The sequence below is a fragment of the Lathamus discolor genome, chromosome 10 (genome assembly GCF_037157495.1).
Source record: "Lathamus discolor isolate bLatDis1 chromosome 10, bLatDis1.hap1, whole genome shotgun sequence".
NCBI classification, from domain to species: domain Eukaryota; kingdom Metazoa; phylum Chordata; class Aves; order Psittaciformes; family Psittacidae; genus Lathamus; species Lathamus discolor.
In genome coordinates this window covers 12,455,551-12,477,645 of record NC_088893.1, presented here as the reverse complement: position 1 = coordinate 12,477,645, position 22,095 = coordinate 12,455,551, and the positions used below count along the sequence as shown (strand labels likewise).

The 22,095-nt window shown below is 47.2% G+C and overlaps 1 protein-coding gene across 7 annotated transcripts in view; it reads right to left on the bottom strand.

Annotated features, from left to right (window-relative positions):
• Window positions 1–6,795: 6,795 nt before the first annotated feature.
• Window positions 6,796–22,095, bottom strand: part of LOC136019956 (serine protease inhibitor Kazal-type 5-like) — a 110,594-nt gene continuing 95,294 nt past the window's right edge. For 6 of the 7 annotated variants that reach the window (XM_065690610.1, XM_065690611.1, XM_065690612.1 and 3 more), the window contains 13 exons: window positions 21,890–21,915; window positions 20,719–20,846; window positions 20,147–20,213; window positions 18,324–18,451; window positions 18,066–18,117; window positions 15,650–15,780; window positions 14,969–15,047; window positions 14,412–14,479; window positions 13,489–13,579; window positions 10,994–11,121; window positions 10,564–10,627; window positions 7,469–7,521; window positions 6,796–7,034 (listed from right to left, as the gene is read on the bottom strand). In XM_065690610.1, the coding sequence (XP_065546682.1) occupies window positions 7,516–7,521; window positions 10,564–10,627; window positions 10,994–11,121; window positions 13,489–13,579; window positions 14,412–14,479; window positions 14,969–15,047; window positions 15,650–15,780; window positions 18,066–18,117; window positions 18,324–18,451; window positions 20,147–20,213; window positions 20,719–20,846; window positions 21,890–21,915 (968 nt within the window). In that variant the 3' untranslated portion in view covers window positions 6,796–7,034; window positions 7,469–7,515. The remainder of the gene's footprint in view (window positions 7,035–7,468; window positions 7,522–10,563; window positions 10,628–10,993; window positions 11,122–13,488; window positions 13,580–14,411; window positions 14,480–14,968; window positions 15,048–15,649; window positions 15,781–18,065; window positions 18,118–18,323; window positions 18,452–20,146; window positions 20,214–20,718; window positions 20,847–21,889; window positions 21,916–22,095) is intronic. The other variant, XM_065690614.1, reaches the window with a different exon arrangement.

Here is a 22,095-nt window from a genome sequence, read left to right as displayed (position 1 = left end):
TTGATCCCAGTTTGAGCCCAGGCAATTTCAGCCCAGAAGGTCACCCTGTGCTCTGTGGGAGAAATCCTGCTCTTCTCCTGTTTTAAAAATCTCAGCAGTGCTCTGCCAGCTTTTTCTGTACTACAGCAAGGAGCAAAAATAATAAGTTTGTTCCTAAAATCCATCTTTTTTGGCTGTTCCCTGCTAACTGTCATGGTACCCTCTGTTCACCTGCTGCCACCTCCCCCATGGCCAGTTCCTGACCCACCTTGCCAAGCTTAAGTGACGCCATCCCACAAGGCAGCAGGCCAAAGGCTTTTGATGTTTGCATAGACTAGATGTACTGTATTTCCTTTATCTAGGAAGTCAGCCAGCTTTGCAAAGATTGATATTAGCCCATGCATGGTTTCCTTCCTGAAAATTCATTGTGTACATTATCCCTTTATGCTTTACTTCTTCAGTTTTCTTCAAACTTCTCCTGAAGGTTTGCCCACTATTAAAGTAACGGAACTTAGATTGGTCCTGAACACCTCTTTTTTTTTTTTTTTTTTGTCTTTATTTAAGGAGATTTTTGACAATTCTTCGGATTGGTCTCAATCCCAGGTTTCTTAATCCAAATCCTAAATTCTCCAAATATCTCACTAACTTTTAACCTTTCAAATTCTGTACTTGGTAATCAAAATCCTTACTTACAGACCTATTTTTGACATAATTTAAACACAGTGAGCTCATGTTGAATCATCCCAGTTTTATTTTCTAGGAGAAGGGCATTTCCAACACTTTTCTTACTTGAAAAGTAAATCCACAATAACACGATTTTGGGGATTACCTAGTGGAAAATTTGATTTGCTTTCATACCCAGGAGGTCTGCTAATATTAGTAGTTTGCAGTGTGCATCTGCAAAACTGAAGTATTCCCATATACCAGCATTTCCAGCTATGTTAATCTCTAGTGACATTAGAAAGATCTCTCTTCATCTATTTTGTTTTCATTTCTTCTCCCTGATATTCAGCCCCAGTGCCTCCAGCCCTGTCCCTTATTTCTTTTCCACCAAGTGTCAAGGACTCCAGACCTTTGGACCAATGCAGGCCTCACCTATAAGGACCTCTGTTCATCCTGATTACAATATCCATCTCTAAGGACTTATTCCAGCCAAGACTACCATCCATTAATGCTTCCTGGCTGAGGAAAATGTATCTTGACAACTTAATTGCCAAACTCTGTAAAAGCTGTCATGGTCAAGCAAATTCCTGCCAGTGTCCACAAAGATGACACCTGAACCTTATCAGAAAGGAGATGTTATTTGTAAACCAAATCTGCAGTTAAAATAGATTGACTCAGCATGTTCTGTCAAGAACAAAGTCATTCTCTTCCGGCTAAATTATTAAATTTGGGGAACAGTTTGCAATAGAAGACAGATTAAAGGGATGGAAGAGCAAACACCTGTCAAGGATCTAGAATACATCACCACAGCTATAGAATGTGCCTGCTGTCCCCCATGTTAGCCAAGGCTCAGTTTTGGGCTTCTGCCCTGTGCACAAGGAAGATCAATGCTGTGACCCTACAAGCAAGTCACCCGCTCCACAAAGAGCAATTCAGCAAAGTTTTTCCCACCAGCTGTTTGTCCATCAGAACAGAGCCTTTCAGGACCAGAGCACAAGGTGCAGCATGTCCCTCCCAGGGAGGACGGGGAGCTGCAGGAGAGAAACACCTTCGGTTGTCCCCATATAGAATAGAATAGTTAGGGCTGGAAAAGACCTCAAGATCATCTAGTTCCAACCCCCCTGCCATGGACAGGGACACTTCACACTAAACCATCCCACACAAGGCTTCATCCAACCTGGCCTTGAACACTGCCAGGGATGGAGCGCTCACAACCTCCCTGGACAACCCATTCCAGTGTCCCACCACCCTAACAGGAAAGAATTTCCTCCTTATATCCAATCTAAACTTCCCCTGTTTACGTTTTAACCTGTTACCCCTTGTCCTGTCACTACAGTCCCTGACAAAGAGTCCCTCCCCAGCATCTCTATAGGCCCCCTTCAGATACTGGAAGGCTGCTATGAGGTCTCCATGCAGCCTTCTCTTTTCCAGGCTGAACAGCCCCAACTTTCTCAGCCTGTCTTCATACAGGAGGTGCTCCAGTCCCCTGATCATCCTCGTGGCCCTCCTCTGGACTTGTTCCAACAGTTCCATGTCCTTTTTATGTTGAGGACACCAGAACTGCACACAATGCTCCAGGTGAGGTCTCACAAGAGCAGAGTAGAGGGGCAGGATCACCTCCTTCAACCCGTTGGTCACGCTCCTTTTGATGCAGCCCAGGATACGGTTGGCTTTCTGGGCTGCGAGTGCACACTGCCGGCTCATGTTCATTTTCTCATCGACCAGCACCCCCAAGTCCTTCTCTGCAGGGCCGCTCTGAATCTCTTCTTTGCCCAGTCTGTAGCTGTGCCTGGGATTGCTCCGACCCAGGTGTAGGACCTTGCACTTGTCGTGGTTGAACTTCATAAGGCTGGCATGAAGCGTGTCAAGTCCCTCTGGATGGCATCCCTTCCCTCCAGCATATCAACCGGACCACACAGCTTGGTGTCATCGGCAAACTTGCTGAGGGGGCACTCAATCCCACTGTCCATGTCAGTGATGGAGATGTTAAACAAGACCGGTCCCAACACCGATCCCTGAGGGACACCACCCGTTACCGTTCTCCAGCCGGACATTGAGCCATTGACCACAACTCTTCGTGTGCGGCCATCCAGCCAGTTCTTTATCCACCGAGTGGTCCATCCATCAAATTGATATCTCTCTAATTTAGAGAGAAGGATGTTGTGTGGGACAGTGTCAAACGCTTTGCACAAGTCCAGGTAGATGACATCAACTGCTTTACCCTTGTCCATCAGTAATATGTCCATATGTTTACACCTTTGTGTTTGTGCAACCCCTCCTGCAGTCACGCTGTGTTAACATCTACCTGTTTATTTACCCCTCACCAGCCATGTCAAGAGAAGGAGGCTCTGCAAAGCCTATCATCTGGCCGAGCATCCCTGGGCATGAGCACTCGGCTCCCTTCTGCTGCCTCTCCAGGTTACCTCTGGTACCCTCTAGTGAATCATCTGTCACTATTTCTGCAGAGTTCTACTGGCACTGGCCAAGAAAGGGAGCAATCCCTTTGAGGCCAGAATGTAGTAAAGCCGACTCACCTGGCTTCTTAGGAATATATGCAGAAATTGTCCACGCTTCCCATCCTCAAACCAACTGTGTGTTTGTTACTAGCCCTAACACTAAACTGTCTCTTTAGGGACCTTCAACATCAAGGATCTGGATTTGTAATTTGCAAGTAGTTACATCTATGTCTATTTTCAGTGGATAATTTGAGTGGAGTTGCTCATACCTTTACGCAGTGGAAAGCGTTGAATGTTCTTTTGTTGCAGTAGCAGTGAAAGGGATGGGCAACAGGAGGGCTCATGCAGCAGACTGGAGCAGGAAGATCCCAAGGAAAGGGACCAGACACAAGCTTCCTGTAGCAGGGACAGCCTTGCAGGAAAAGGCAGATGTGCTAACAGATGCCAAACAGGAGCCATAAAGAGGAGAGAAAGAGACACCCATTCACTAGTCCCCAGGATAAAAGCATATGGGCCATAGAACAGAAGTTGTGATAATCAAGGCAAATAATGCTAAAACCCCCAGGTACTCCTACGCAGCAATTACTTAGTGGGATTGAACATCATAGGGATTTAGGGAGAGCCAGAGAAGAGCTCTACAGCAGTCCCAGAGTGGCTTTATAGAGCAAGTGCCATCAGGCTCTCATGTCACAGCTCGGTTCTGAAAGAAGCAAACGCCTCCAAACTGCAGGATGTCTGGCACTGTGTACTGTAGCAGATCACGAGAGCTCCCCTGGCCAGAGCACTCACGGGCTCTCCCTCCACCCTGGCTGTGAGACCAGCAGGGATTTGGTGGGTAGAACCACCAGGCTCCAAATAGACAAGGCTGCAGAGGACTGAGGAACACCACAGTGAGTTCAAGGTCTGCCGAGGCACCTGCCAGAGTCAACAACCTTCCCTGTACACCACAAGCAGCATTTGCACGTCCTGAAGAATAGTATAAATAGCCAACACTTTTCATGGGAGAGAGAAAAATAAGCAAAAAACAAAGGCAGGAGACTCAAGGTCCCTGCAGAGAACAATTTAGTTCAAAAGCCAAGCATGCAGAGAGGCCTGGAGACCAAAGCTCTTGATTCATAATGCCAGTTCTGCAAAACCTCAGAAACTTCTGTGAACCACATGAGGTCTGTGGTTACTGGCAAAAGATGCCCTTAATAAAGCATAATTTACAGCAAACTAAAGAATCCCCAGAGTGTTGGTACCTTTCCAGTTTTGTAAAGGACTCTTTTGACCTCATTACTGTATTAGAAGGCAACATAAAAGGTAACCAAGAGCAAATGGAAAAGAAAAGGGAATAAATCCCCAATACACCTTGAGCTTTTGCCTCCTCCTCCCCAGGAACCTCATGGAAATAACATGTGGCATCATTCACGCATTGCTCCACCGCACACAGCGCTGCTCAGGACAGACATTATCGGTGAGCCCTCAGAGCCATCTGCAAAAGGAGGTTGGAAGCAAGAAGGGACTGACCAGGCAGGCTGCTGAGAGCAAGAAGGAGTTCGCATTGTTGCCTCTAGTAGAGCCGTGAACAGCAGCAGTTTTAGGTAATCAGGGTCCTGCACCACCTCAGCAGACAGGTTTGGAATCTGATTAATGATCCCTTATCACCAGCTGTGATTTTTGTGGAAGATAATTTCTGCTGGCAGCAGGAGAAACTCAGAAGGTGATCAAATACTGATACAAAAGGCTAGTGAGGCACCTTCTTCATCAACTCATTGCTTTCGGAACACAGTTAATGCAGGGTTTATGAGTGATTATTTCAAAACTTAAATGCTTGAAATCACTACAAAACATAATAGCTTTTGAGTGCTCTGATTTTCATGTGCAAGAATTTAGCCGCAAATTGTGCACTGCTTTGATAAAATCATGTAGCTGTCCCTGCACATGATTTTAGCAGGAGTCAGCAAGCAGAAATCATCACAGAACGTTTTTACTGTCTGATAGTCATCATTCTCAGGCTGCATAAATAACATTCAAGAATTTACTTGTTTCATCATAGCTCAAAGGCAGAAAACCTTCACATCCACCAAAACAGCTAACCAGGACCAAACTGGTGACTTTGACCCTGCATGACTGTACTTAACGAGGGGATTTTCCACGTAGCAATAGGCATTCATAATTTATTTCTAAGTCATAATATTTGCTGACATTAAAAACCCACAAATAAAATATTAACACCTATTTATGTTGGTCTGCTGATAATAAAATCCAATTTTATTATCAGCAGAAATAAAGTGTAACAGGTGTGTAAGCATTTTGAGAGCTCAAAATCAATTCTCATTAGCTGCAGTAGAAAAAAAGGATTTGATAACTTAATTGAAAAAGAAAAGTACAGTCCATGTCTTTGGTGGGAGCAAAATTAATTGGTATTAGGTAAAATCATGCCAAAATCTGAAAAAAGTCACTCTAGCCTTATCTGCAACAGAAAGTGTTTACATATCAGGTCACAGGTAAAATGGACTCAAACACTGTCTGTGTTCATTCAAGGTCTTCTAGAAATGTTCTGCCATAAAGTTTACACAAAGAAAGAACATATTTGCTTTAAGTATCAGCTATAAAGTACAGGAAATGCGTGCAAACTGCCAGCAGATTTCTGTTAACCCACCGTCACAGTCTTCTGGCTCTGCAAATCTCACCCCATTCTCAGATACGTTGTCCCCAACAAGCCAGGGGAGCCCATAGCTCAAAGACCTGGCTCCATCTTAAAACAGTTTCAGATATAAATGACTTAGAACTGTCTGTTAACCAGTTACATCTCAAAACAATGATACTTTGCATTAAACAGCTTAAGTCATTCAACACCCTGGAACTTCCCACTTCACCTCCCCCAGCAGCAGCAGGACCCAGGAGGAAGGACCTCTCTCCCTGCAAGATGGGGGGGTGAGCACTGGCTGAGCCCTTGTGCCCACAGGGTCTTGTCTGGCAGAGGAAGTTCAGGCCAAAGCAGAAGGGTGACCAAGAAGTACATAGTGAAGGTCCATGGGCCTCCAAGATGGCTGAGGTTTCTGCTTAGCCAGCACTGCCTCAAGGACATCAGTACTCCTGCACCCTCAGAGCAAGAAATCCTGCTGGACAAATTCACACCTCCGGATCCCAGAGACCTTCCCGGCTGTGCCTCCAGCTCCACAGGGGCAGGACTCCACACACCATCCCGCATGATCCGTCAAGGTGTATATACTTCCCACAGCTGCTCAAAACAAAGTGGTCTGGATTTCCCAAGTGCCTCAGATGAGCATGCTGGAAGAGGACACTTACTGCAACAGCTAAAGTGCCAGCCCAACCTCTGTAGTGCTTTTAAACCAATTTTCCTCTGCGAGTTTCAAAATGTAAACCAATCAAAATCTCAAAACAACCCTCTGAGGTAGGTAAGTATCTTTTAATAACTGTTTCACAGACAAGAAAAAAGTGCTGAAAGGGCGGTGAAGTGATTGACCCAAGACCACACACTGATTTGGAGAGAGCCTGACCCCTGGTCCCTCCTCACAAAACCCCAGACCATGCTCTTCCTCCTTGGGTCCAACATCTTCACTGGGTATTTACAGCAGCTGGTGCACCCCAGGGGCCTCTGCACTTACTTATTGCCTAAGGGACATGCAGTGTAAATCTGGAGGGGGGACTGGTGTGTCCTTCCCGCGGGACTCAGTGAAGAAAAGTGACATGAAGATGCTGAGTTATCTTTATTGTAGAAGCACGTTAAAGACACAGCGAGGCAGCAGAGACCGCGACGGCACGCGTGGGGCAGATCTGGGAAGACACCGCTGCATCCCCACAGCCCTTTGCCCTCCACCTGAGCGAGACAGGGCCCGTTGGCCACAGATGGGGATGAAGACAGCTCTGGCAGTCCCGGGGACTCGGCAGCTCTCCTGATGATCAACATCACCTCTTCCTTTACTTGCCCTAGGGAGACAGGGGGAGACAGTTTATTACTATAGTGCCAGAAGGTGGAGGGACCAGAAAGGACTATGAGAAAACCTTAAAGCTGATGCTTCCACACTCTGTAGGGGTTCTAGGCCACCCCTGCCTCCCCATGATGGGGGACAGCAGCATGCTGCTCTGCCAGTGTCCTTCCCAATCATCAGGGACTGAAAAAACAGAGCAGGGTAAAAGGAATGGGTAGGGCCCACCACCACAGCACTAGAGTGTTTGCATGTTCCCACGGGCTCAGCCCCACCATGCCCTGGTTGTGATAAGAGGGAAAAGCACTCTGCAAGAGCCCTTTGCACCATCCCTACAGCCTGTCCAAGCAAAGCAGGACACTGCAACCCTTGTGAAACACAAGCCCCAGAGAACAGGCTGGACAAAAGGGAGTAAATCACTGCCAGTCTCAGTACCTTTGGTCACAGCTGATCCCTGGTGTTTGCTGGCAGTCTGAGCTCCATTATTTCTGGAAAGAAAGAGCAAAACATAAGTCCACCCCCAAGCATGACCACTTCTGTGTGACACTTGCCAAGCATTAGTGTCAGTGTGACAGCCCCTCTGGCCAGCTCAGCAGCCACATGGAGCTACAGCAGAGCCTGGCACCAGGGTAGGCAGGCTGGGTCGCTGCCAGCCTAGGAAAACAAGACTGATTTCAGCCTGAAGCTAGGTGCTTTCCACACCTACTATATGACTGGGAAAGGTCCTGCTTTGCACCTACTCCCCCCTTTCCCAGCCCCCTTTCCACCATCTGAAAAAGAAGCATTACGAAACAACAGGCATTGTAAGAAAACCGGGACTTGCCCACTGCGAACCTGGGAGTTGTCTGTTTGTTAAAAAACAGATTGTTTTAAAACAGAGAAACTGGATATTCCCTTTGTTCCCTGACCTATTGACCAATTGGTGACTATCGCATGGATGGATCGCAGAAAAACCTTTGAACAAATACAGGAACTGCAAGATATGCAGCATTGAAAGTGAAATGCGCTGGAAAAAAACACAATTAGTTCATCCATATGACATAGCACTGCAGGACCTCCCGGTCAGCTAGCTTACCAAGAAAGATATCTAAACCCAGGACTCAAACCTACATTTATCTTCAGTAAAGCAGAACAGGATCAAAGGAATTTGGTCATGGCACAGACCTCCCAAGGAAGGTGGTGAGCCTGAATTCTGGCCAGCCTGAGGCCCCGGGGACTGGATATCCCTGCATGCAAGGTTTTCCACCACAGTACTGTACAGATACACCCTTCGGTGTCAGATCTCTCCCAAGCCCCACTCCCCTCACCCTTTTCTACAAGCATCCCCCCTGAAGGCAATGTGTTCACCAGGAAGGTAGTGTGGAAATCCACCAGTAGGAGCTTTCCCCGCAGGAATGGATGCAGACACTGAGCTGCAAAGGGACGAGGTGACTTGGACACACATTTTGTCAGGCAACTCAATGCCCTCAATGGATAGTTTCAAAACACAGCTCAAGGAAATATTACATTTTGGAGGTAACAACTTCTTATCTTCCTCCAAAGCTTAAAGAGGGGCCCTTTGCATTTTCATTCTGCACACTGCAACTGTCTAAAACCATTTCTGATGCCAAAAGCACTGCTGCAGCTGGTTTCCTCTGGGTTTTAGTAGCATATATTAAGTGCCTGACTCTTCAGCAGAAAGAATAACTCATCATATTGAAAGTGACCATGAATTTCAGCGCTGAAAATAACATTGCTCTGTTTGTCATTCATAAGCTTCTATAAATTTCCAGTCTGATTCTTCAGGTGACATAATACACCTAAGTAAAACAAACCATTGTGCACAGGGGTTTGTCTTTTCTTGCCCCAAGGAAAAAGCTTATCACTTTCCCTTTTAATTGCATTCAAATCTCCTTGGGATACTTAACACAGCTACAAGCTGTCTGACTTTCAATAAATGGCGTATTCCTCTAATTGCAAAGGCCGGAAAGCTGTAACAGCTTGGTAAAACACAGAACAGCACGGAATCCCAGACCAAGCACAGTTTTGTGGGACCCCCCTCTGGTTTTCAGCTGCAAAGTATGCCCAGCCTCATCTGTCTTGGGCAACATGAGCTACAGGCTTGTGTAATGCCTGGTCTCCCTGTGGCCCCAGAACACACAAGCCAACAGTGGCTCTATCACACTAAAGGTTGAAACGTAAAGGCCTCCACTATGATCACAGGCAAAATAATTTCTCTCTGCACTGCAATTTATTCAGCTTTCTCAACAACAGGGAGCACTCTGCTGCTTTACAGAAGAGGGGAAGAGGAGCTGGGATGTTTACTTTCTAATGTTTCAGGGACCTGCTGGCATCCTGACAGCAAGCAGAGGAAGGCATGACCCTATGCATGATGGCTACCCCACAGAAAAGCTCTTTGTTGACCACAAGCACTTTGATAGCAAACTTGTATTCAGAAGCAAAAGCTCCCATCCAAAACTTTACAGAACTTCTCTTTGGCTGGCTCAATGTTTTGATTCTCTTCAGGGAACAATATTCAGTATTTCCCTCAGGATTAATATTCAGCTTCTCAAGAGTTCATGCCAATACAGAGGATGCTCCTCCCAGAGCACTGCAGGGCATCCCACACACTCAAGAGACACAAACTGGGAAACCCTAGCAGCAAATCAAAGGGCTGGAGACTGATGAGCTTCCATTGGTGGAAAGACAAAGCACAACTGATAAATGTTTAACTCATCTGCTCTGTGGGATCACACAAGATGTCAAGGCTCAAGACCTTTCCCAAAAGCATGCCACCTAGTGAATAATTTTCATTTCCCAGCCATCTCCCTGGGTATTATTTGGGAAAAGAGTTCTTTATGGTTCACACAGTTCTGGTCTTTCTGTCCTCACCAAAGTCCCAGGAGGAAAGCCAGATGTTTTCTCAGAATTGTCACACTCCTACCGTACAGCCCAGGCAAAACATGGAGATTATGCCCAGGTTATATATTAAAGCCAAGTCTGAACCTGTATTTAAACCTCTGGACCACAAGCATCCCACTCTTGGGACTCTAATGATCCCACTGCAGGTGCAGGGATCAGACTGGCTCCCTACCATGCACTTGGAGTAAGAAGCGGGGTGCTATACACAGCAGAGATGCACTTTGGTGATAGTTTTCTCCACCTCTCAGCAACATCTCGCCCCAGAAGAATTAAAAAAAGAAAGAAAAGAGGAGATGGGGGGCTCCAATGCCTTTGGTACAACAGAGCCCTCACAGCATGCAGGATGCCCTGAGCTGACCCTGACAATAGCAGAGTGCTGCACCAGGTGGCTGAAGAGCAGTTGCAGAGCACAGCTTTAACCTGTTAGTTCAGTAACTTGCTCATTCAATTAAACCATTGGTTACCCTGCCTGCAGGGTCTAGGCCTGACAGCTACTTCTCGTTTTTCACTCTCCATTGTGGCTGCCTGGATCAGGTCCCCACAAGCCGAGACAGTGCCGGCAAGAGAGTTTCACAAGGGGAAAAAAAGAGATTGATGTTTCCCCAGCCCAGCCATGGCATGCTGCTTACCACTTCAGGAGCAGGCTTTTTGCATTCACCTCGATAGTTTACCGTGATGTAGTTTGAAGCTTTCCTGCAAAGTGAGGACAAGACATTGCTTATTATTCATTTGCAATGCCACAACACTCTGCCATTGGGATGACATTCCTCTGTGGGCTCCTTAATACTTTGATGCTACTTCCAATGTGATGGCATTTATTAGTCCCCAAGCAATCTTATGATCGGGCAGAAAGGGAATAGGGGACTCTGGAAACTTGTGTATCTTAATTAGCTGTCATCAGATTAATCTCAAGCATTTTGATCTATGTTTGCTTAACAGCAAGGCACCAAGGACACACTTGATAATGAGTCATGATATATCAAAACAAACACTGTGCTGCAAAAGACACTCGGGAATGGTGGATGGCCCTGTATTACTGAAATCTCTCCGCCTACTCACATGGCAGCTGAACACAAGTCACATTCATTTTTGTATGTTTTCCCATCAGTGCCACAGACTGGTTCTGAGGATTTGCTGCAGAAAATCCTTCCACCCTTTACCCCGTGCAGAATTCGATCACAGTCCAGCTGAAGAAAGAAAGAAATCACATTTGGTGCTGGTTCACTTGCATGACCCTCCTCTACGTGACTTAAAAGCACTTACAAACCAAGCCTTTCCATGGGGCCCCTCTGCCCTGCAGCAGGTCCAGCACTCCTCCAGCAATGCCAGGCTTGTAGAAGATAGCATCTCTTGTCAGACTGGCCAGCCAAGCTTTTAGGGACAGAGCCTGCCCTGCCTGGCATGGGCCCACTCATCTGATTCGCCTTGCCCAGGGCAAGTGTATTTCTCTCACCAGGGATCCACAAGATGAGAACTGCTGCCTGACCCCAGTCCTCACCAGGGCCTTGATGATGTTTCATCCCCAAGAACAAAGACAGAACCCATTGGCCAAAATTAAGGAAAACCCTCTGCAGCAGCCTCGCGCTGCCTGAGGGTGGTGAGACACGCAGCACAACTTCTGACACCCACTGTATGAAGAGACAGAAGCAGATACAAACAGCTATGACTAATTAAGGGTGCCCTCTTGTTTCCTCTTGAGCACGACGATGAGAACATTTAGACACAGCTTTCCTTACAAGCCACACGTGGCACAACCAGGACAAACTCCAAGAACAAAGAGCCCCTTAGGGACCCCAAAAAGCCTCTCACACTTAGATCTCCATGCTACAAGCACGCCCGGATGGGTATTGGCAGAGTCATTGCAAATTTCAAACAGCAGAGGTCAGAGATACTGCAGCCTGGCACACACACAGCCCCTTCCTCAGCCTGGTCACCCACCCCTGCTCCGGGTGTTGAAAAACAGATCAAGGAGGACTGACCAATGGGTTTCCATCTCTAGGTGCTACAGAACATGGTGCAACAACTGCAAATTGTGCAATCAGAGCAGAGATGCATCTGGGATGGAGAGGACATTCCTCCTGTCCCACCTGGAGATGCCGCATTTAGCTCAAAATGATGGCTTATCAGCAGTGCTACAGAGCAGGAAGCCCCAGAGGGAAGGAAGGTTTCACATCAGGTGGCATAGGGAGGATGGGGATGTTGGGATGCTGTGATAGCACCTGCTAGTTAAGCATCACTTGCTAATTCCATTAATGTGTTGCTTCCTCCCTCATCTGGGTAACTATGGATGACGTGAAAGCAGACAACGCTGACCTTTGCAGTTCTCTGCTAGATGCCTTCCTACGTGCCAGACACTGCTGCTCGCAGCATGACCCGTGTGCCTGCATTACTGCCCAGGGCAGGCGGCCACCCCACCACAGGCCAACACATCATCGATCCCAGCAGCCAGTGCCACCACCCCTTTGGCACTTAGGAATTCCCGTGACAAAGCCCACAGGTGGCCCTGGAAAGAGGAGAGGAGCAGATTTGCTCTCTGAATCACTTCTTGTCAATCAGGCTCATCAGCATCCACTCCCCCTCCGGTGCTACCAGGAAATACCACTAAGCGCTTAAGTACACTGGCATTGTTACACCTCATGCCTCCTCTGGAATGCACCAAAATTGCTGTACCTGAAACACCTACCAGGGTTTTTAACTCAAATATCCCTTTTCTATAAGTAGTCAATGGAAAAGGCTTCAGAGAGCGTTAAGGCAGTTTGTAGTAAGGTCCACAGAAACGCATTTCCACTCCCTTCCAGAATGTTAATTAAATCACTCTATGCAAATACTAGAGGGGTTAAAATATCAGGTAATATTTTTAGTCATCCTAGCCCTTGACAACACCCTATAGCAGTGAGATCCATGGTTTAGTCTCCCTTTTGGTGGTAGCTTATTTTTTCTTATTAGTTTCTTGTTTTCCACTTTTAGCTCTGTTGAAGCTATTGCATTTTCATGGAGACAAGGGACAGCAGACACCCCCATCTTCCTCCCACATTATTCCATACACAGGCATCATCTATCACTCAGTGTTTCCCCTTTTAGCACTCCTTCCTTCTGCCAATCTTGTCCTCATCCCCTGGTCAGCTCCATCACACTGCTCTGGCCATGGCCTTTTAGTCAGCACCTTTTCAACATGTGGAGAGTGGCACTCATCACCCCACTTTCACTATGTGTGGGGCAGGCACCCAGCCTGAGCTCGAGATCAGCACCCATATAGCTGATTTACTTCCATAAGGAGCAAAGCCCAGAAGCAAAACTGGCTTAGGAGGGGTCCATATGGGCACATCCAGCCCCACTCCCTTTGTTTCTGTACTGGGTGATATAGGAGCTATCATTGGGATACAGATGCTTCCACTCATTCAAACCCTTCCAAGAATCTTTAGGGTCACAACAAGAACCTGAGGAGCTGCTGGGAAAGAAGCTGGCAGGGGCTCAGCACCAGCAGAGCACCCCATGGGATCGGTCCCCATTTCTGCCCATGCAGATGCCACCCGAGATGCAAGAGGTGGGATTACCAGCCGGTAGGCATCGGTGTCCCTGCTCTGTGTCTTGCGGCCGGGCGCCGTCTTGCAGTTCCTACCACTCTGAGATGCATTTCCTTGTGGGCTGGAAGGGAGGAAGAGCAGAGAGACAGCTCATCACACCACCCGTCCTGAACAAGGGGAGCACAGTGCAAACCCACCCTCCCCACAGACCCCCACAGGGAGCTGCTTGCACTATGGCATCCACACACTCACTGACACAGGAGAGGGCGAGAAACCCCCTGGCCACACGCTAACAGGGAGGCAGCAGGACAAACCTTGCCCTGTGCTCAGCCCAAGTGCCTCCCCTCCCCAGGGCTCTGGCGTCACTTGGTGGATGCCGAGACAAAGGAATTGCACCAGCCAAAAAGTAAGAAATTTCAGAGCTCCCCAGCAAAGGCTCTGAAAAAAACAGCAGCTGGGTCCTGCTCAGGTCCAGCAGCTACAAAACGAACAGAAGTGCCTGACCAGTGCCCAAAAAGCACGTGGTACACCAGGCACTGACTCCAAGCCAGCGGGTGAGGGTGAGCCACGGCCAGGCAGAAACGTATGCTCTGCCAGGAAGCAGGGCTTGCTGGGCAAAAAGGTGTCCCAAGAGGGATTTTGAGCACAGCAATCACTGGTGCTTCATACACAGGCAAGCCAAGGCCAAAAAGGAGCAAAGGCTGCATGAGAACATGCTTCGCTCTATGTGCCTCTTCCCCATCACCAGCTCAGCCAGTAGGGAGAAGTTCCGTACTGAGCACCAAACACCAGTGTTCAATTCTCTACCCCAGACAGTGCTCCTTGCGTGCTACTGAACCATGCTGGCTCACCTCTAGGCAAAAACACGTAGGTGGAAGGGGACAGAAACTGGTGCCAGGGCTTGTGGTGTGGCTGGGGGGACAGGCTGCCATACCAGGCACTGCTGAACTTACCCTCTGCTCGATGAGGAGGGGCGTCTCTCATTCGTATCCTGCTGTGACCCTGAACCACTGCAGCCCTTCTGCAAAAGGGGCAGGATCACATTCAACAACCAAACGCAGGAACAACTTTTACACAACTAGAGAAGCAGCAAAGCTAAAGCAGCTTCTGTCCTCCCCCTTCTCCTCCCAGACCCAGAGATTTATGGGGCTGTTCTTAGAGAAACAGGTTTGATGTTTGCTCCATACCCACCTGTTGGCTTTAATACCCATCAAATGTTATCATCTGAGGTCTTACAGGATTGCGGGTGCCTGAACCTGCCCTTTATCTCTCATATGGCATCACACCACCGAGAAAGTGAGAGGGGCTGTTCCCTCAAGTCCAGACATGCCCACTTTGTATGCTTATGCACAGGTTCATCCCACAAATGAGGGAGGCTTTGCAACACAACCTGCTTCTCCCCCATCGTCAGCTGGTTCCAGCATCCCAAGCACCCAAGCTGACCACGGACAGTCACTGGCCATCAGGATCCCAGACTCTCACCAGCCCCATTCTCTGAGCTCTGTCTCACCTGGCTTGTATTCCCTGAAGCTTGTTTGTTGCGCTGGCCGGTTCCACCAGACTGACCTCCTCTTTGGGCTTCCTTTTTTCTAGAAGAAGGGGAGAGGAGGAAAAGGGATTGCTATGGCAGTGCGACTGCCACTAGCACCCAAGGCTGCCCTATAAAAGCTAGTGTCGTGACATTAGGCACCACCTCCCCGTTGCAGTCCCTGTTTCTGGTGGTCCTGTTCCTAATTCCCACCCCTAAGCCTTCTCCCTTCTCCTCACCATTCCCACTGTACGCTACATCCTGGATCCAGGTGGTTGCTTTCATATCAGGGCTGCTGCTGCATATGCTCTATGGGAGTAGAGACAGAGAGCATCTGGAAGGCAAAGTACACATGTGGGAAACTCCTCAGGAGCTGCCCATGCCCAACAGTCCCCTAGGAAAGGGTTTCCTCTCTATCAGCCTTGTTTCTCCTTCTCTACTCCACGCTGCTTCTCACCTGCCCCTGGGCCCTTTGTGCTGAAAGGGAAGTGGGAAGAGGGGCAATGGCTGGAGCCCTACTGCCAGAACCTCTCTTGAAGGGCCACTGGGATTCAGGACTCTCTCCCAGGCATGGCCCTGGTGCAGCTTCAGAGGCAGAAACTGCAGTTTTGCTGCCGGAGGTTTCCCTCTCTGCTGCTGTGGCTCAGAGGAAGCTGTACTCACAACTTCTCAGCGCACATGAGACATTTGTTGATGTGCTGCTTGCCAGAGGAATCCCGAACAGGGTCGTTCTCCCTTGTGCAGGACAGTCGTCCACCAGCTTCAAACTGGGAGCGAAACTCACTGCAGACGTCCTGCGGAAGGAGGGCAGTGGTTAGGGTACCCTGTCCTCCTTGTCTTATTGATCCAGTTCCTAGAAATCTGGCATTTCCTGCCAGAAAAATATTGCAGCATCACAAATGCATCACAGGAGAGCCTGGGTGTGGGCAAGAGAAGAGGGTGTGCAGTAGCAGTCACTTAGTATATAAAAGAAGAGTGAGTCAGAAAAATTACGGGTCCTTCTGCCTGCACAGCACGTGTTGGGAGTTTTCTACTAATTATTATTCTCCAACTAATTATTATTCTCCTTGCTGAGCTATCCAAAGCATGCCAGTGATGTGACTGATATGGTATTGAAGTCCCTCCCACTTCTCCCAACGTACTTAATACACAGCTACAGCCTATTCCCAGATTGTAGCTCAGATAATAACTTACAAAGCAAGTAGTATCCCCAAAACCAACCACGCTTTGGGCCATGTCAATCAAGAAGCAGTAGTTAAAACACAAAAGCACAATGTTAATATACATAATAGTCTAAGAGCAGTGGAAGTCTGTTTGCAGAATGGATGATTAATTTGTTCCCTGCTCAAAATCACTGCACAGAAACCATGTTAATTTTCCCCTGTTATGTAACATGGGGTTCAACCTCCCTAATTTCAACTGTTTCAGGCACTGCAATAGCTGATTCCAAACAGCAAGTACAAAGGATAAGTAACTGCATCCCACTTCCCATTTGTTGGTTTTTTTTTTTTACAGGTAGGTTTCAACACTTGTACTTTTCTGCCTGTTTTGTGCATAGGAGAGCATTGGTTAGACTGCAGTAAGGCCCTTAGCGGGCCACTGGCCTCATCCTTTGCTTTGCTCAGAAGCTTCCAGCGTCTCATCCTCTCTGCCAGGGGAGGATTTCCCCAGGATTGTGTCCTGCATCCCAGCCAGGGCATCTCAGCTGTGCTGAGACTGGACTAACCTCAGCAAAATACCCAAAGCCCCACAGTTCCCTAGAGCCAAAGGAGCCATGAGGAGGAGACACATGACCCAGCACAGGATGACCCTGCTCTGGTTGTGGCCTGCAGCCACCTTACATTGCTCCCATCAGAAATAAGTATTGCACCCCAGTTCACGTCCCTGAGACCCTCACCGCTTCTTCCCATCACCAGCCTGTACTCACATCCCCGTGCAGCTCAGGCAATGCTTTCCCTCCCCAACAAGCCCACAAAAACTCTTCCAGCCCCTCTGTGCCTTATTCCCTGGGACAAACGCAGCTCTGCACCCCAATCCTCTGCCTCTAAGACAGCTCTGCCTTCCCCTAATAGCCTCCCTCAGTCTTCCTTTAAATTAGCATATATGGAGCTCTCTTAGCTTCCTGACCTCTGCTGCAAAAACCTTGCTGCGTACATCCAAGACTTGCCTTTGGCTTTTTCATGGCATGTCACGTGCCTGACCCACTAATAAATGAAGGGCTTTCTTATCCTTTGTCACTTCTAAGTGACAAGCAGGAATTCTTGTTAATCACTGACTCTGTGATCTCACAGTTATTACATTTTATCCTGTTTCTATTACTCCAGGCCTCAGTGCTATCCAATTAGTCGTGAGTGATCTGCTGATCCTCTTCGCTGATGCTGCCTCCCAGCTTTGTCATCAGCAAATTTCACTTACACTTCCAAAAGTCATTAGGAAAAGCACTGAAACAGGATTATGCCCAAGACTGAGGCTCAAGGAGACTACTCCAGTCCCTACCATAGGAGAATTCAAAAGGTAAGTGTTGGAAAACAGCTTTCTCTCCCCTTACAGGGCTTTTACCAGGAAAGCATCAGTGCACAGGAACATGGTGGCTGCAGGGTTGTAAAGATAAGGTGGCAAACAGCAGCACCAAAGTTTCCAACAAGAAAAGCCCCAAGTCCATGGAGACAGCTCAGGGCTGAAATCTCCCAGAATACAAGGATCTTGTGGGCTTCGCAGAGTTCAGATTTAGAGTTTTTCACCCAGGTCTCTCTTTTTCACCTAATTAGCACCTTCAGCAGCACTGATTCTCCACCCTTGAGCCAGGTTCTAGGACAGCGCAGCACACCTGGTTTCTTATTCTGATGGAATTTGCCTGTCCCTAGATCCACAGGTCAGCAGGATAAACTGTAAAGTTCAGGCACAAGTTATTCACTTGGGGGATTTGAGAATATGAACAAGAAATGAGGGAAAGGAAAGTGGATCTCAAAATGAAATCAGTGGAGAAAGAGCAACTGAGTAGAATAATGTTGCCTTTTCTCTATCTTGGGTGAAAATCCAATAAAGTTTTATATTGACCTGCCTAATACTTTAATCTCACCTTATCTTCCTTTTGTCTGTTTTTAGATGACTCCTGTCCATTCTCCCTTTTGCTGGAAGAGAAGCAAGATAAGAAAGTGAATATCACGGGGCTCCAGGGAGCAAAAGGCTTTCCTCACCATCGGCTGCAGGAGGGGCAAGTGATGCCAACCATTGGCAGCCATTGGCAACCATTGGCAAGTGATGCCAACCATTGGCAGCAGGGTCCCTCCAGCAGCTGCTTTCTCAACAGAAAAGGCTGTGGTTTTCCTCTACTCACAACTTCTCTGCACACATGATGCACTTATTGCTGTGCTGCTTCCCAGATGAATCCCGGACAGGGTCATTTTCTCTGGTGCAGGAAAGTTTTCCTTTCTTGAACAGGTCCCGAAACTCTCGGCAGTCATCCTGTGGAAATGCCAGGAGTGTGGGTTGACACAGATACGCTGACAGCGATGCATCTCCGACAAAGCCACAAAGGATTATCCACCCAACAAATTACATTTCAAACACTATTTTGTTTCCTTGAGGTGTAACTAAGTGGAAAATCGTAGTTTGCCTGATGTGTTCTCTTAAACTATAGCATGCAACATAAACCAAATGAACTAGTATGTTTAGATGAGCAGATCTGTCTTTTGCAGCCAGGGCAGCCTTATTTCTATTCCTAATAGATAAGACATGCAGGAGCCTGCCTAAGGGACCTAGGTTCTGCTCCATGAATAAAAGCTGTGATTTCCCACTGAATTTTGACTGAGGAAGTAATTTTTCCCATCTCTCATGGCTGAACACAGTACCAAGAATTTTGAAATCCACACACAGTAAAAAGATGAAGCTGCAGGCATTAGAAATAAAATAAATCCTAGCACACCTGGCATTCCCAGGTATGCTGGAGTAAGAAGTGGGTATTTTTACCTTCCACTTAACATGACATTATGTGTTATGTGAAGCAAAGCACCCTTTTTCACCAGAGGCTTTTGTAGCAAAACCTGCTTAAGCATTTAAACCTGGTCTTTGTTTTCCTCTGAACAGCTTTTCTGTAACTTTCAGGGCACACAAGCAGTTTTGTAGCAGAAGAAACATGCTATATGTGAAGTCTTTAGGTTCTTTTATGCAGCACTTTAAAGGTTATCTGCCAAGCGTATATCCGTAATACATTATCTCCCCCACACACACACACAGTGTGTAGAGGAGATGGTTTGATAACTTATCCCAGCTCTGCAGATGGGGAAGTCAAGCCCAGAAAATTACTTGCCAAAAGCCAGACAGAAAATCTATGGTTGAACAAAGAAATTCAGTGTAGGTCTCTTCCTAGCACTGAAACTGTCCTTCTGCCTTCAGAATCACACTTTGCCATGTCAGGTGTTTAAAAAAAAAGATCTCCCTTAGGACAGCTGTGCTTTACAAAGCTTTTAAATTGTCCAGGCACACAAGAGCTAGAAAGCTACCCTGCTTAACCAGATGTGAAGAAAAAAATAAATCCTGCAACCAACACTATCTGATGGAAACCAATTCACTCCTATCTAGAATAAAAACCCAAGGCTCAAAAGACAACTCCCTCCCCATAAAGACCTGCTATCTAGAAAAACAGCTATGGGTAAAAGAAACCAGCCAGGTGCATCAACAAGATAAACAAGGGACAATTAGAGTCAGCCTGCTCCCACACCCTGCCCTAGTCAGAGCTCACATATATCATCATTGCTATTAATTATTTGTCAGATGCCAATGGTGTACCTTATAAACAGGCAGGTATCCTCCTTAGCCTGTGCTCTGGGTCAGGCACGAACCATATATGCAATGTTAGTAATTGCCCGAAAGGGACCAGATTGCCTGCGAGGAGCCCTGAGGAGTTTTGGTTTCTTTTACGTTCGTGGATGGCACAAAGCCTCGTGCTCCTTTAGACCCTCTTCCAAAGGAAGAGTATATTTACCCTGCTCCCATTACAGGTACATAGCTGGGACCTTCCCCATTGGCCAAGCCAGCATTTCCCACTTCAGACAAGGAAATGCACTCAGCAAGTGGGTCAGAGGAAGACACAATGCCACCACCTTGTCCTGCTCCCAGCATTCCAATAAAACTGGCTTTAGTAGCAATGTTTCACCTCACCTCTCCCAAGGAGTCCGCATTCCTGTTCACCTCTTCACCACTCCCTTTGTTTTTTGAGTTTTTTTCCCTGCAAGAAAGGGAGGCATGAGTGACAGAGCAGCATGCAGTCTTCAGACTTAAAACCAAAACAGCTAATGTTTAAAGTCCAGTCCTGCCAACCCCACCTCCCAGTTTACGCAAGGCAGTGGGATGGACCAGCACTGGGGCTCTGGCCCAGCGAGACCTGCCCAGAGTTTTTAGCATCTCTGCATTGGGGGCATTTTGCCATCCTTTCTCTCTCCCTAACCTCCAGGTGTTTCCATCCTACTAAACACCATCTATGGGAACAAGAAACAAGTGTTTTCACCCTGGATTTGCTCCTCACACCCTATGTGAGGAGCTAGAGAGAGCTACTGAGGTCACAGGTTTTCTGAAGAGCTACTACCTGGTCTGTCTAGCCCAGAACTATGACTTTACACCATGGACTAGAGTTCTGAGAGTGGGCTCATTGCTATGGGAGAGGAGGACATGTTGCAGATGGGCAGTGTGGCCACTATAGCCAGCGCGAGAGCCACTGGGCAGCTGGTACTCACAGCAGCCTTTGGCACATCAGGCACTTGTTGAGGTCTGCTTTTCCATCCGGGCTGCTGATGTGCTCCTTGGTGGTGGGACAGGAAAACTTCCCACTGCGCAGAAGTGACCAGATTTTCGTGCACTCATCCTGAAAAGCACAGGGAACAGTCAGTGGAGGCCCCCTCAGAGGCCATCGAGATCCTGAGAACAGTTTGTTTAAGCTTTTTTGGGTTGACTATGTGCTTCTCAACACAGTTTGTTAACACCAGCCCTGAGGCTACCACACTCCTCATCCCTGTCCCTCACCGCACACCACACGTGGTACAGGCAGCACCCAGAGCCCTGCTTGTGACTCCCAAGGTAAAAAAGGAGAAAGTTCAAAACATGTTGAGAGGCCATTATTCATGGGAAAAGGAATACATATTTAATTTGCATACAGCTTCAAATTGCTACCCGCTGCAGGGGAGGAATCCATGTTATAAAGTTAGTCAAGAGTGGAAAATATAGCCCTAGAAGTTCCAGTGGGATGCAAGAGTAATGAATCGACCAGGGTAACTGAAGAGCAATTCAGGTGAAAGACTGAAGCACAGAAAAGGACAATCCTCTTAGGAAACACAGCTGCAGCAACCAATTGCCTCTTCTGCTGGGTAACCGAAATGCACGAGAAGGAGAATCAATGAAGCATTTAGTTATTTTGGGCTACTATGTTTTCCAAAGGGTCTTTACTATGGAGAGACAAGCTTGTTTGATTAAAACATGAACAGAGCTGACTTCTCAGTCATTGGATCAGATAATTTCCTGAGACTCAAAGGACTTGCCTTAATTCTTTTAATTATCAAACTAGGAAATTATCCAGCAGAAACCTCAGCTTCTGATCAGAAGCAAAATCCTGAAATATCATTAGAAATATCATATATGACATTTCTAACTTCATCTCATGAGATTTCCAGCTCAGAGCTGTTCGGATATGTGCTCAGCATAGTGCACCAAATATGCACTGTCAGCTAGAGCCATTGCTGTATTACAAAAGTATTGTCTCTCAACATGAAGAAATTCACTGCTTTTTCCACCATTGAAAAAGCATTATGATATCCAAGATTAGTCTGCCTAAACAGCTTTGCTCAGATCATGCATTAAGCAGTATAGCTGGCAAAACAAAAGGACAGTAAGAATAGAAAAGGTTGGACTTGCCTTAATCGAAGCTTGGCTGGCAACATCTGCAACAGAAAAAACAACAATGAGACCATACAAAAACCTTTGAAGGGAAATTTTAAACCAAAAGCATTTAATTAAAATACTTGATGCAGTTTCCTAATCCACCCAAATAGCCTCTAGATAAGAGCTAATCCAGTGCATTATTGCACACTAATAGAAAGGACTGGGCATTAGAGACTTTC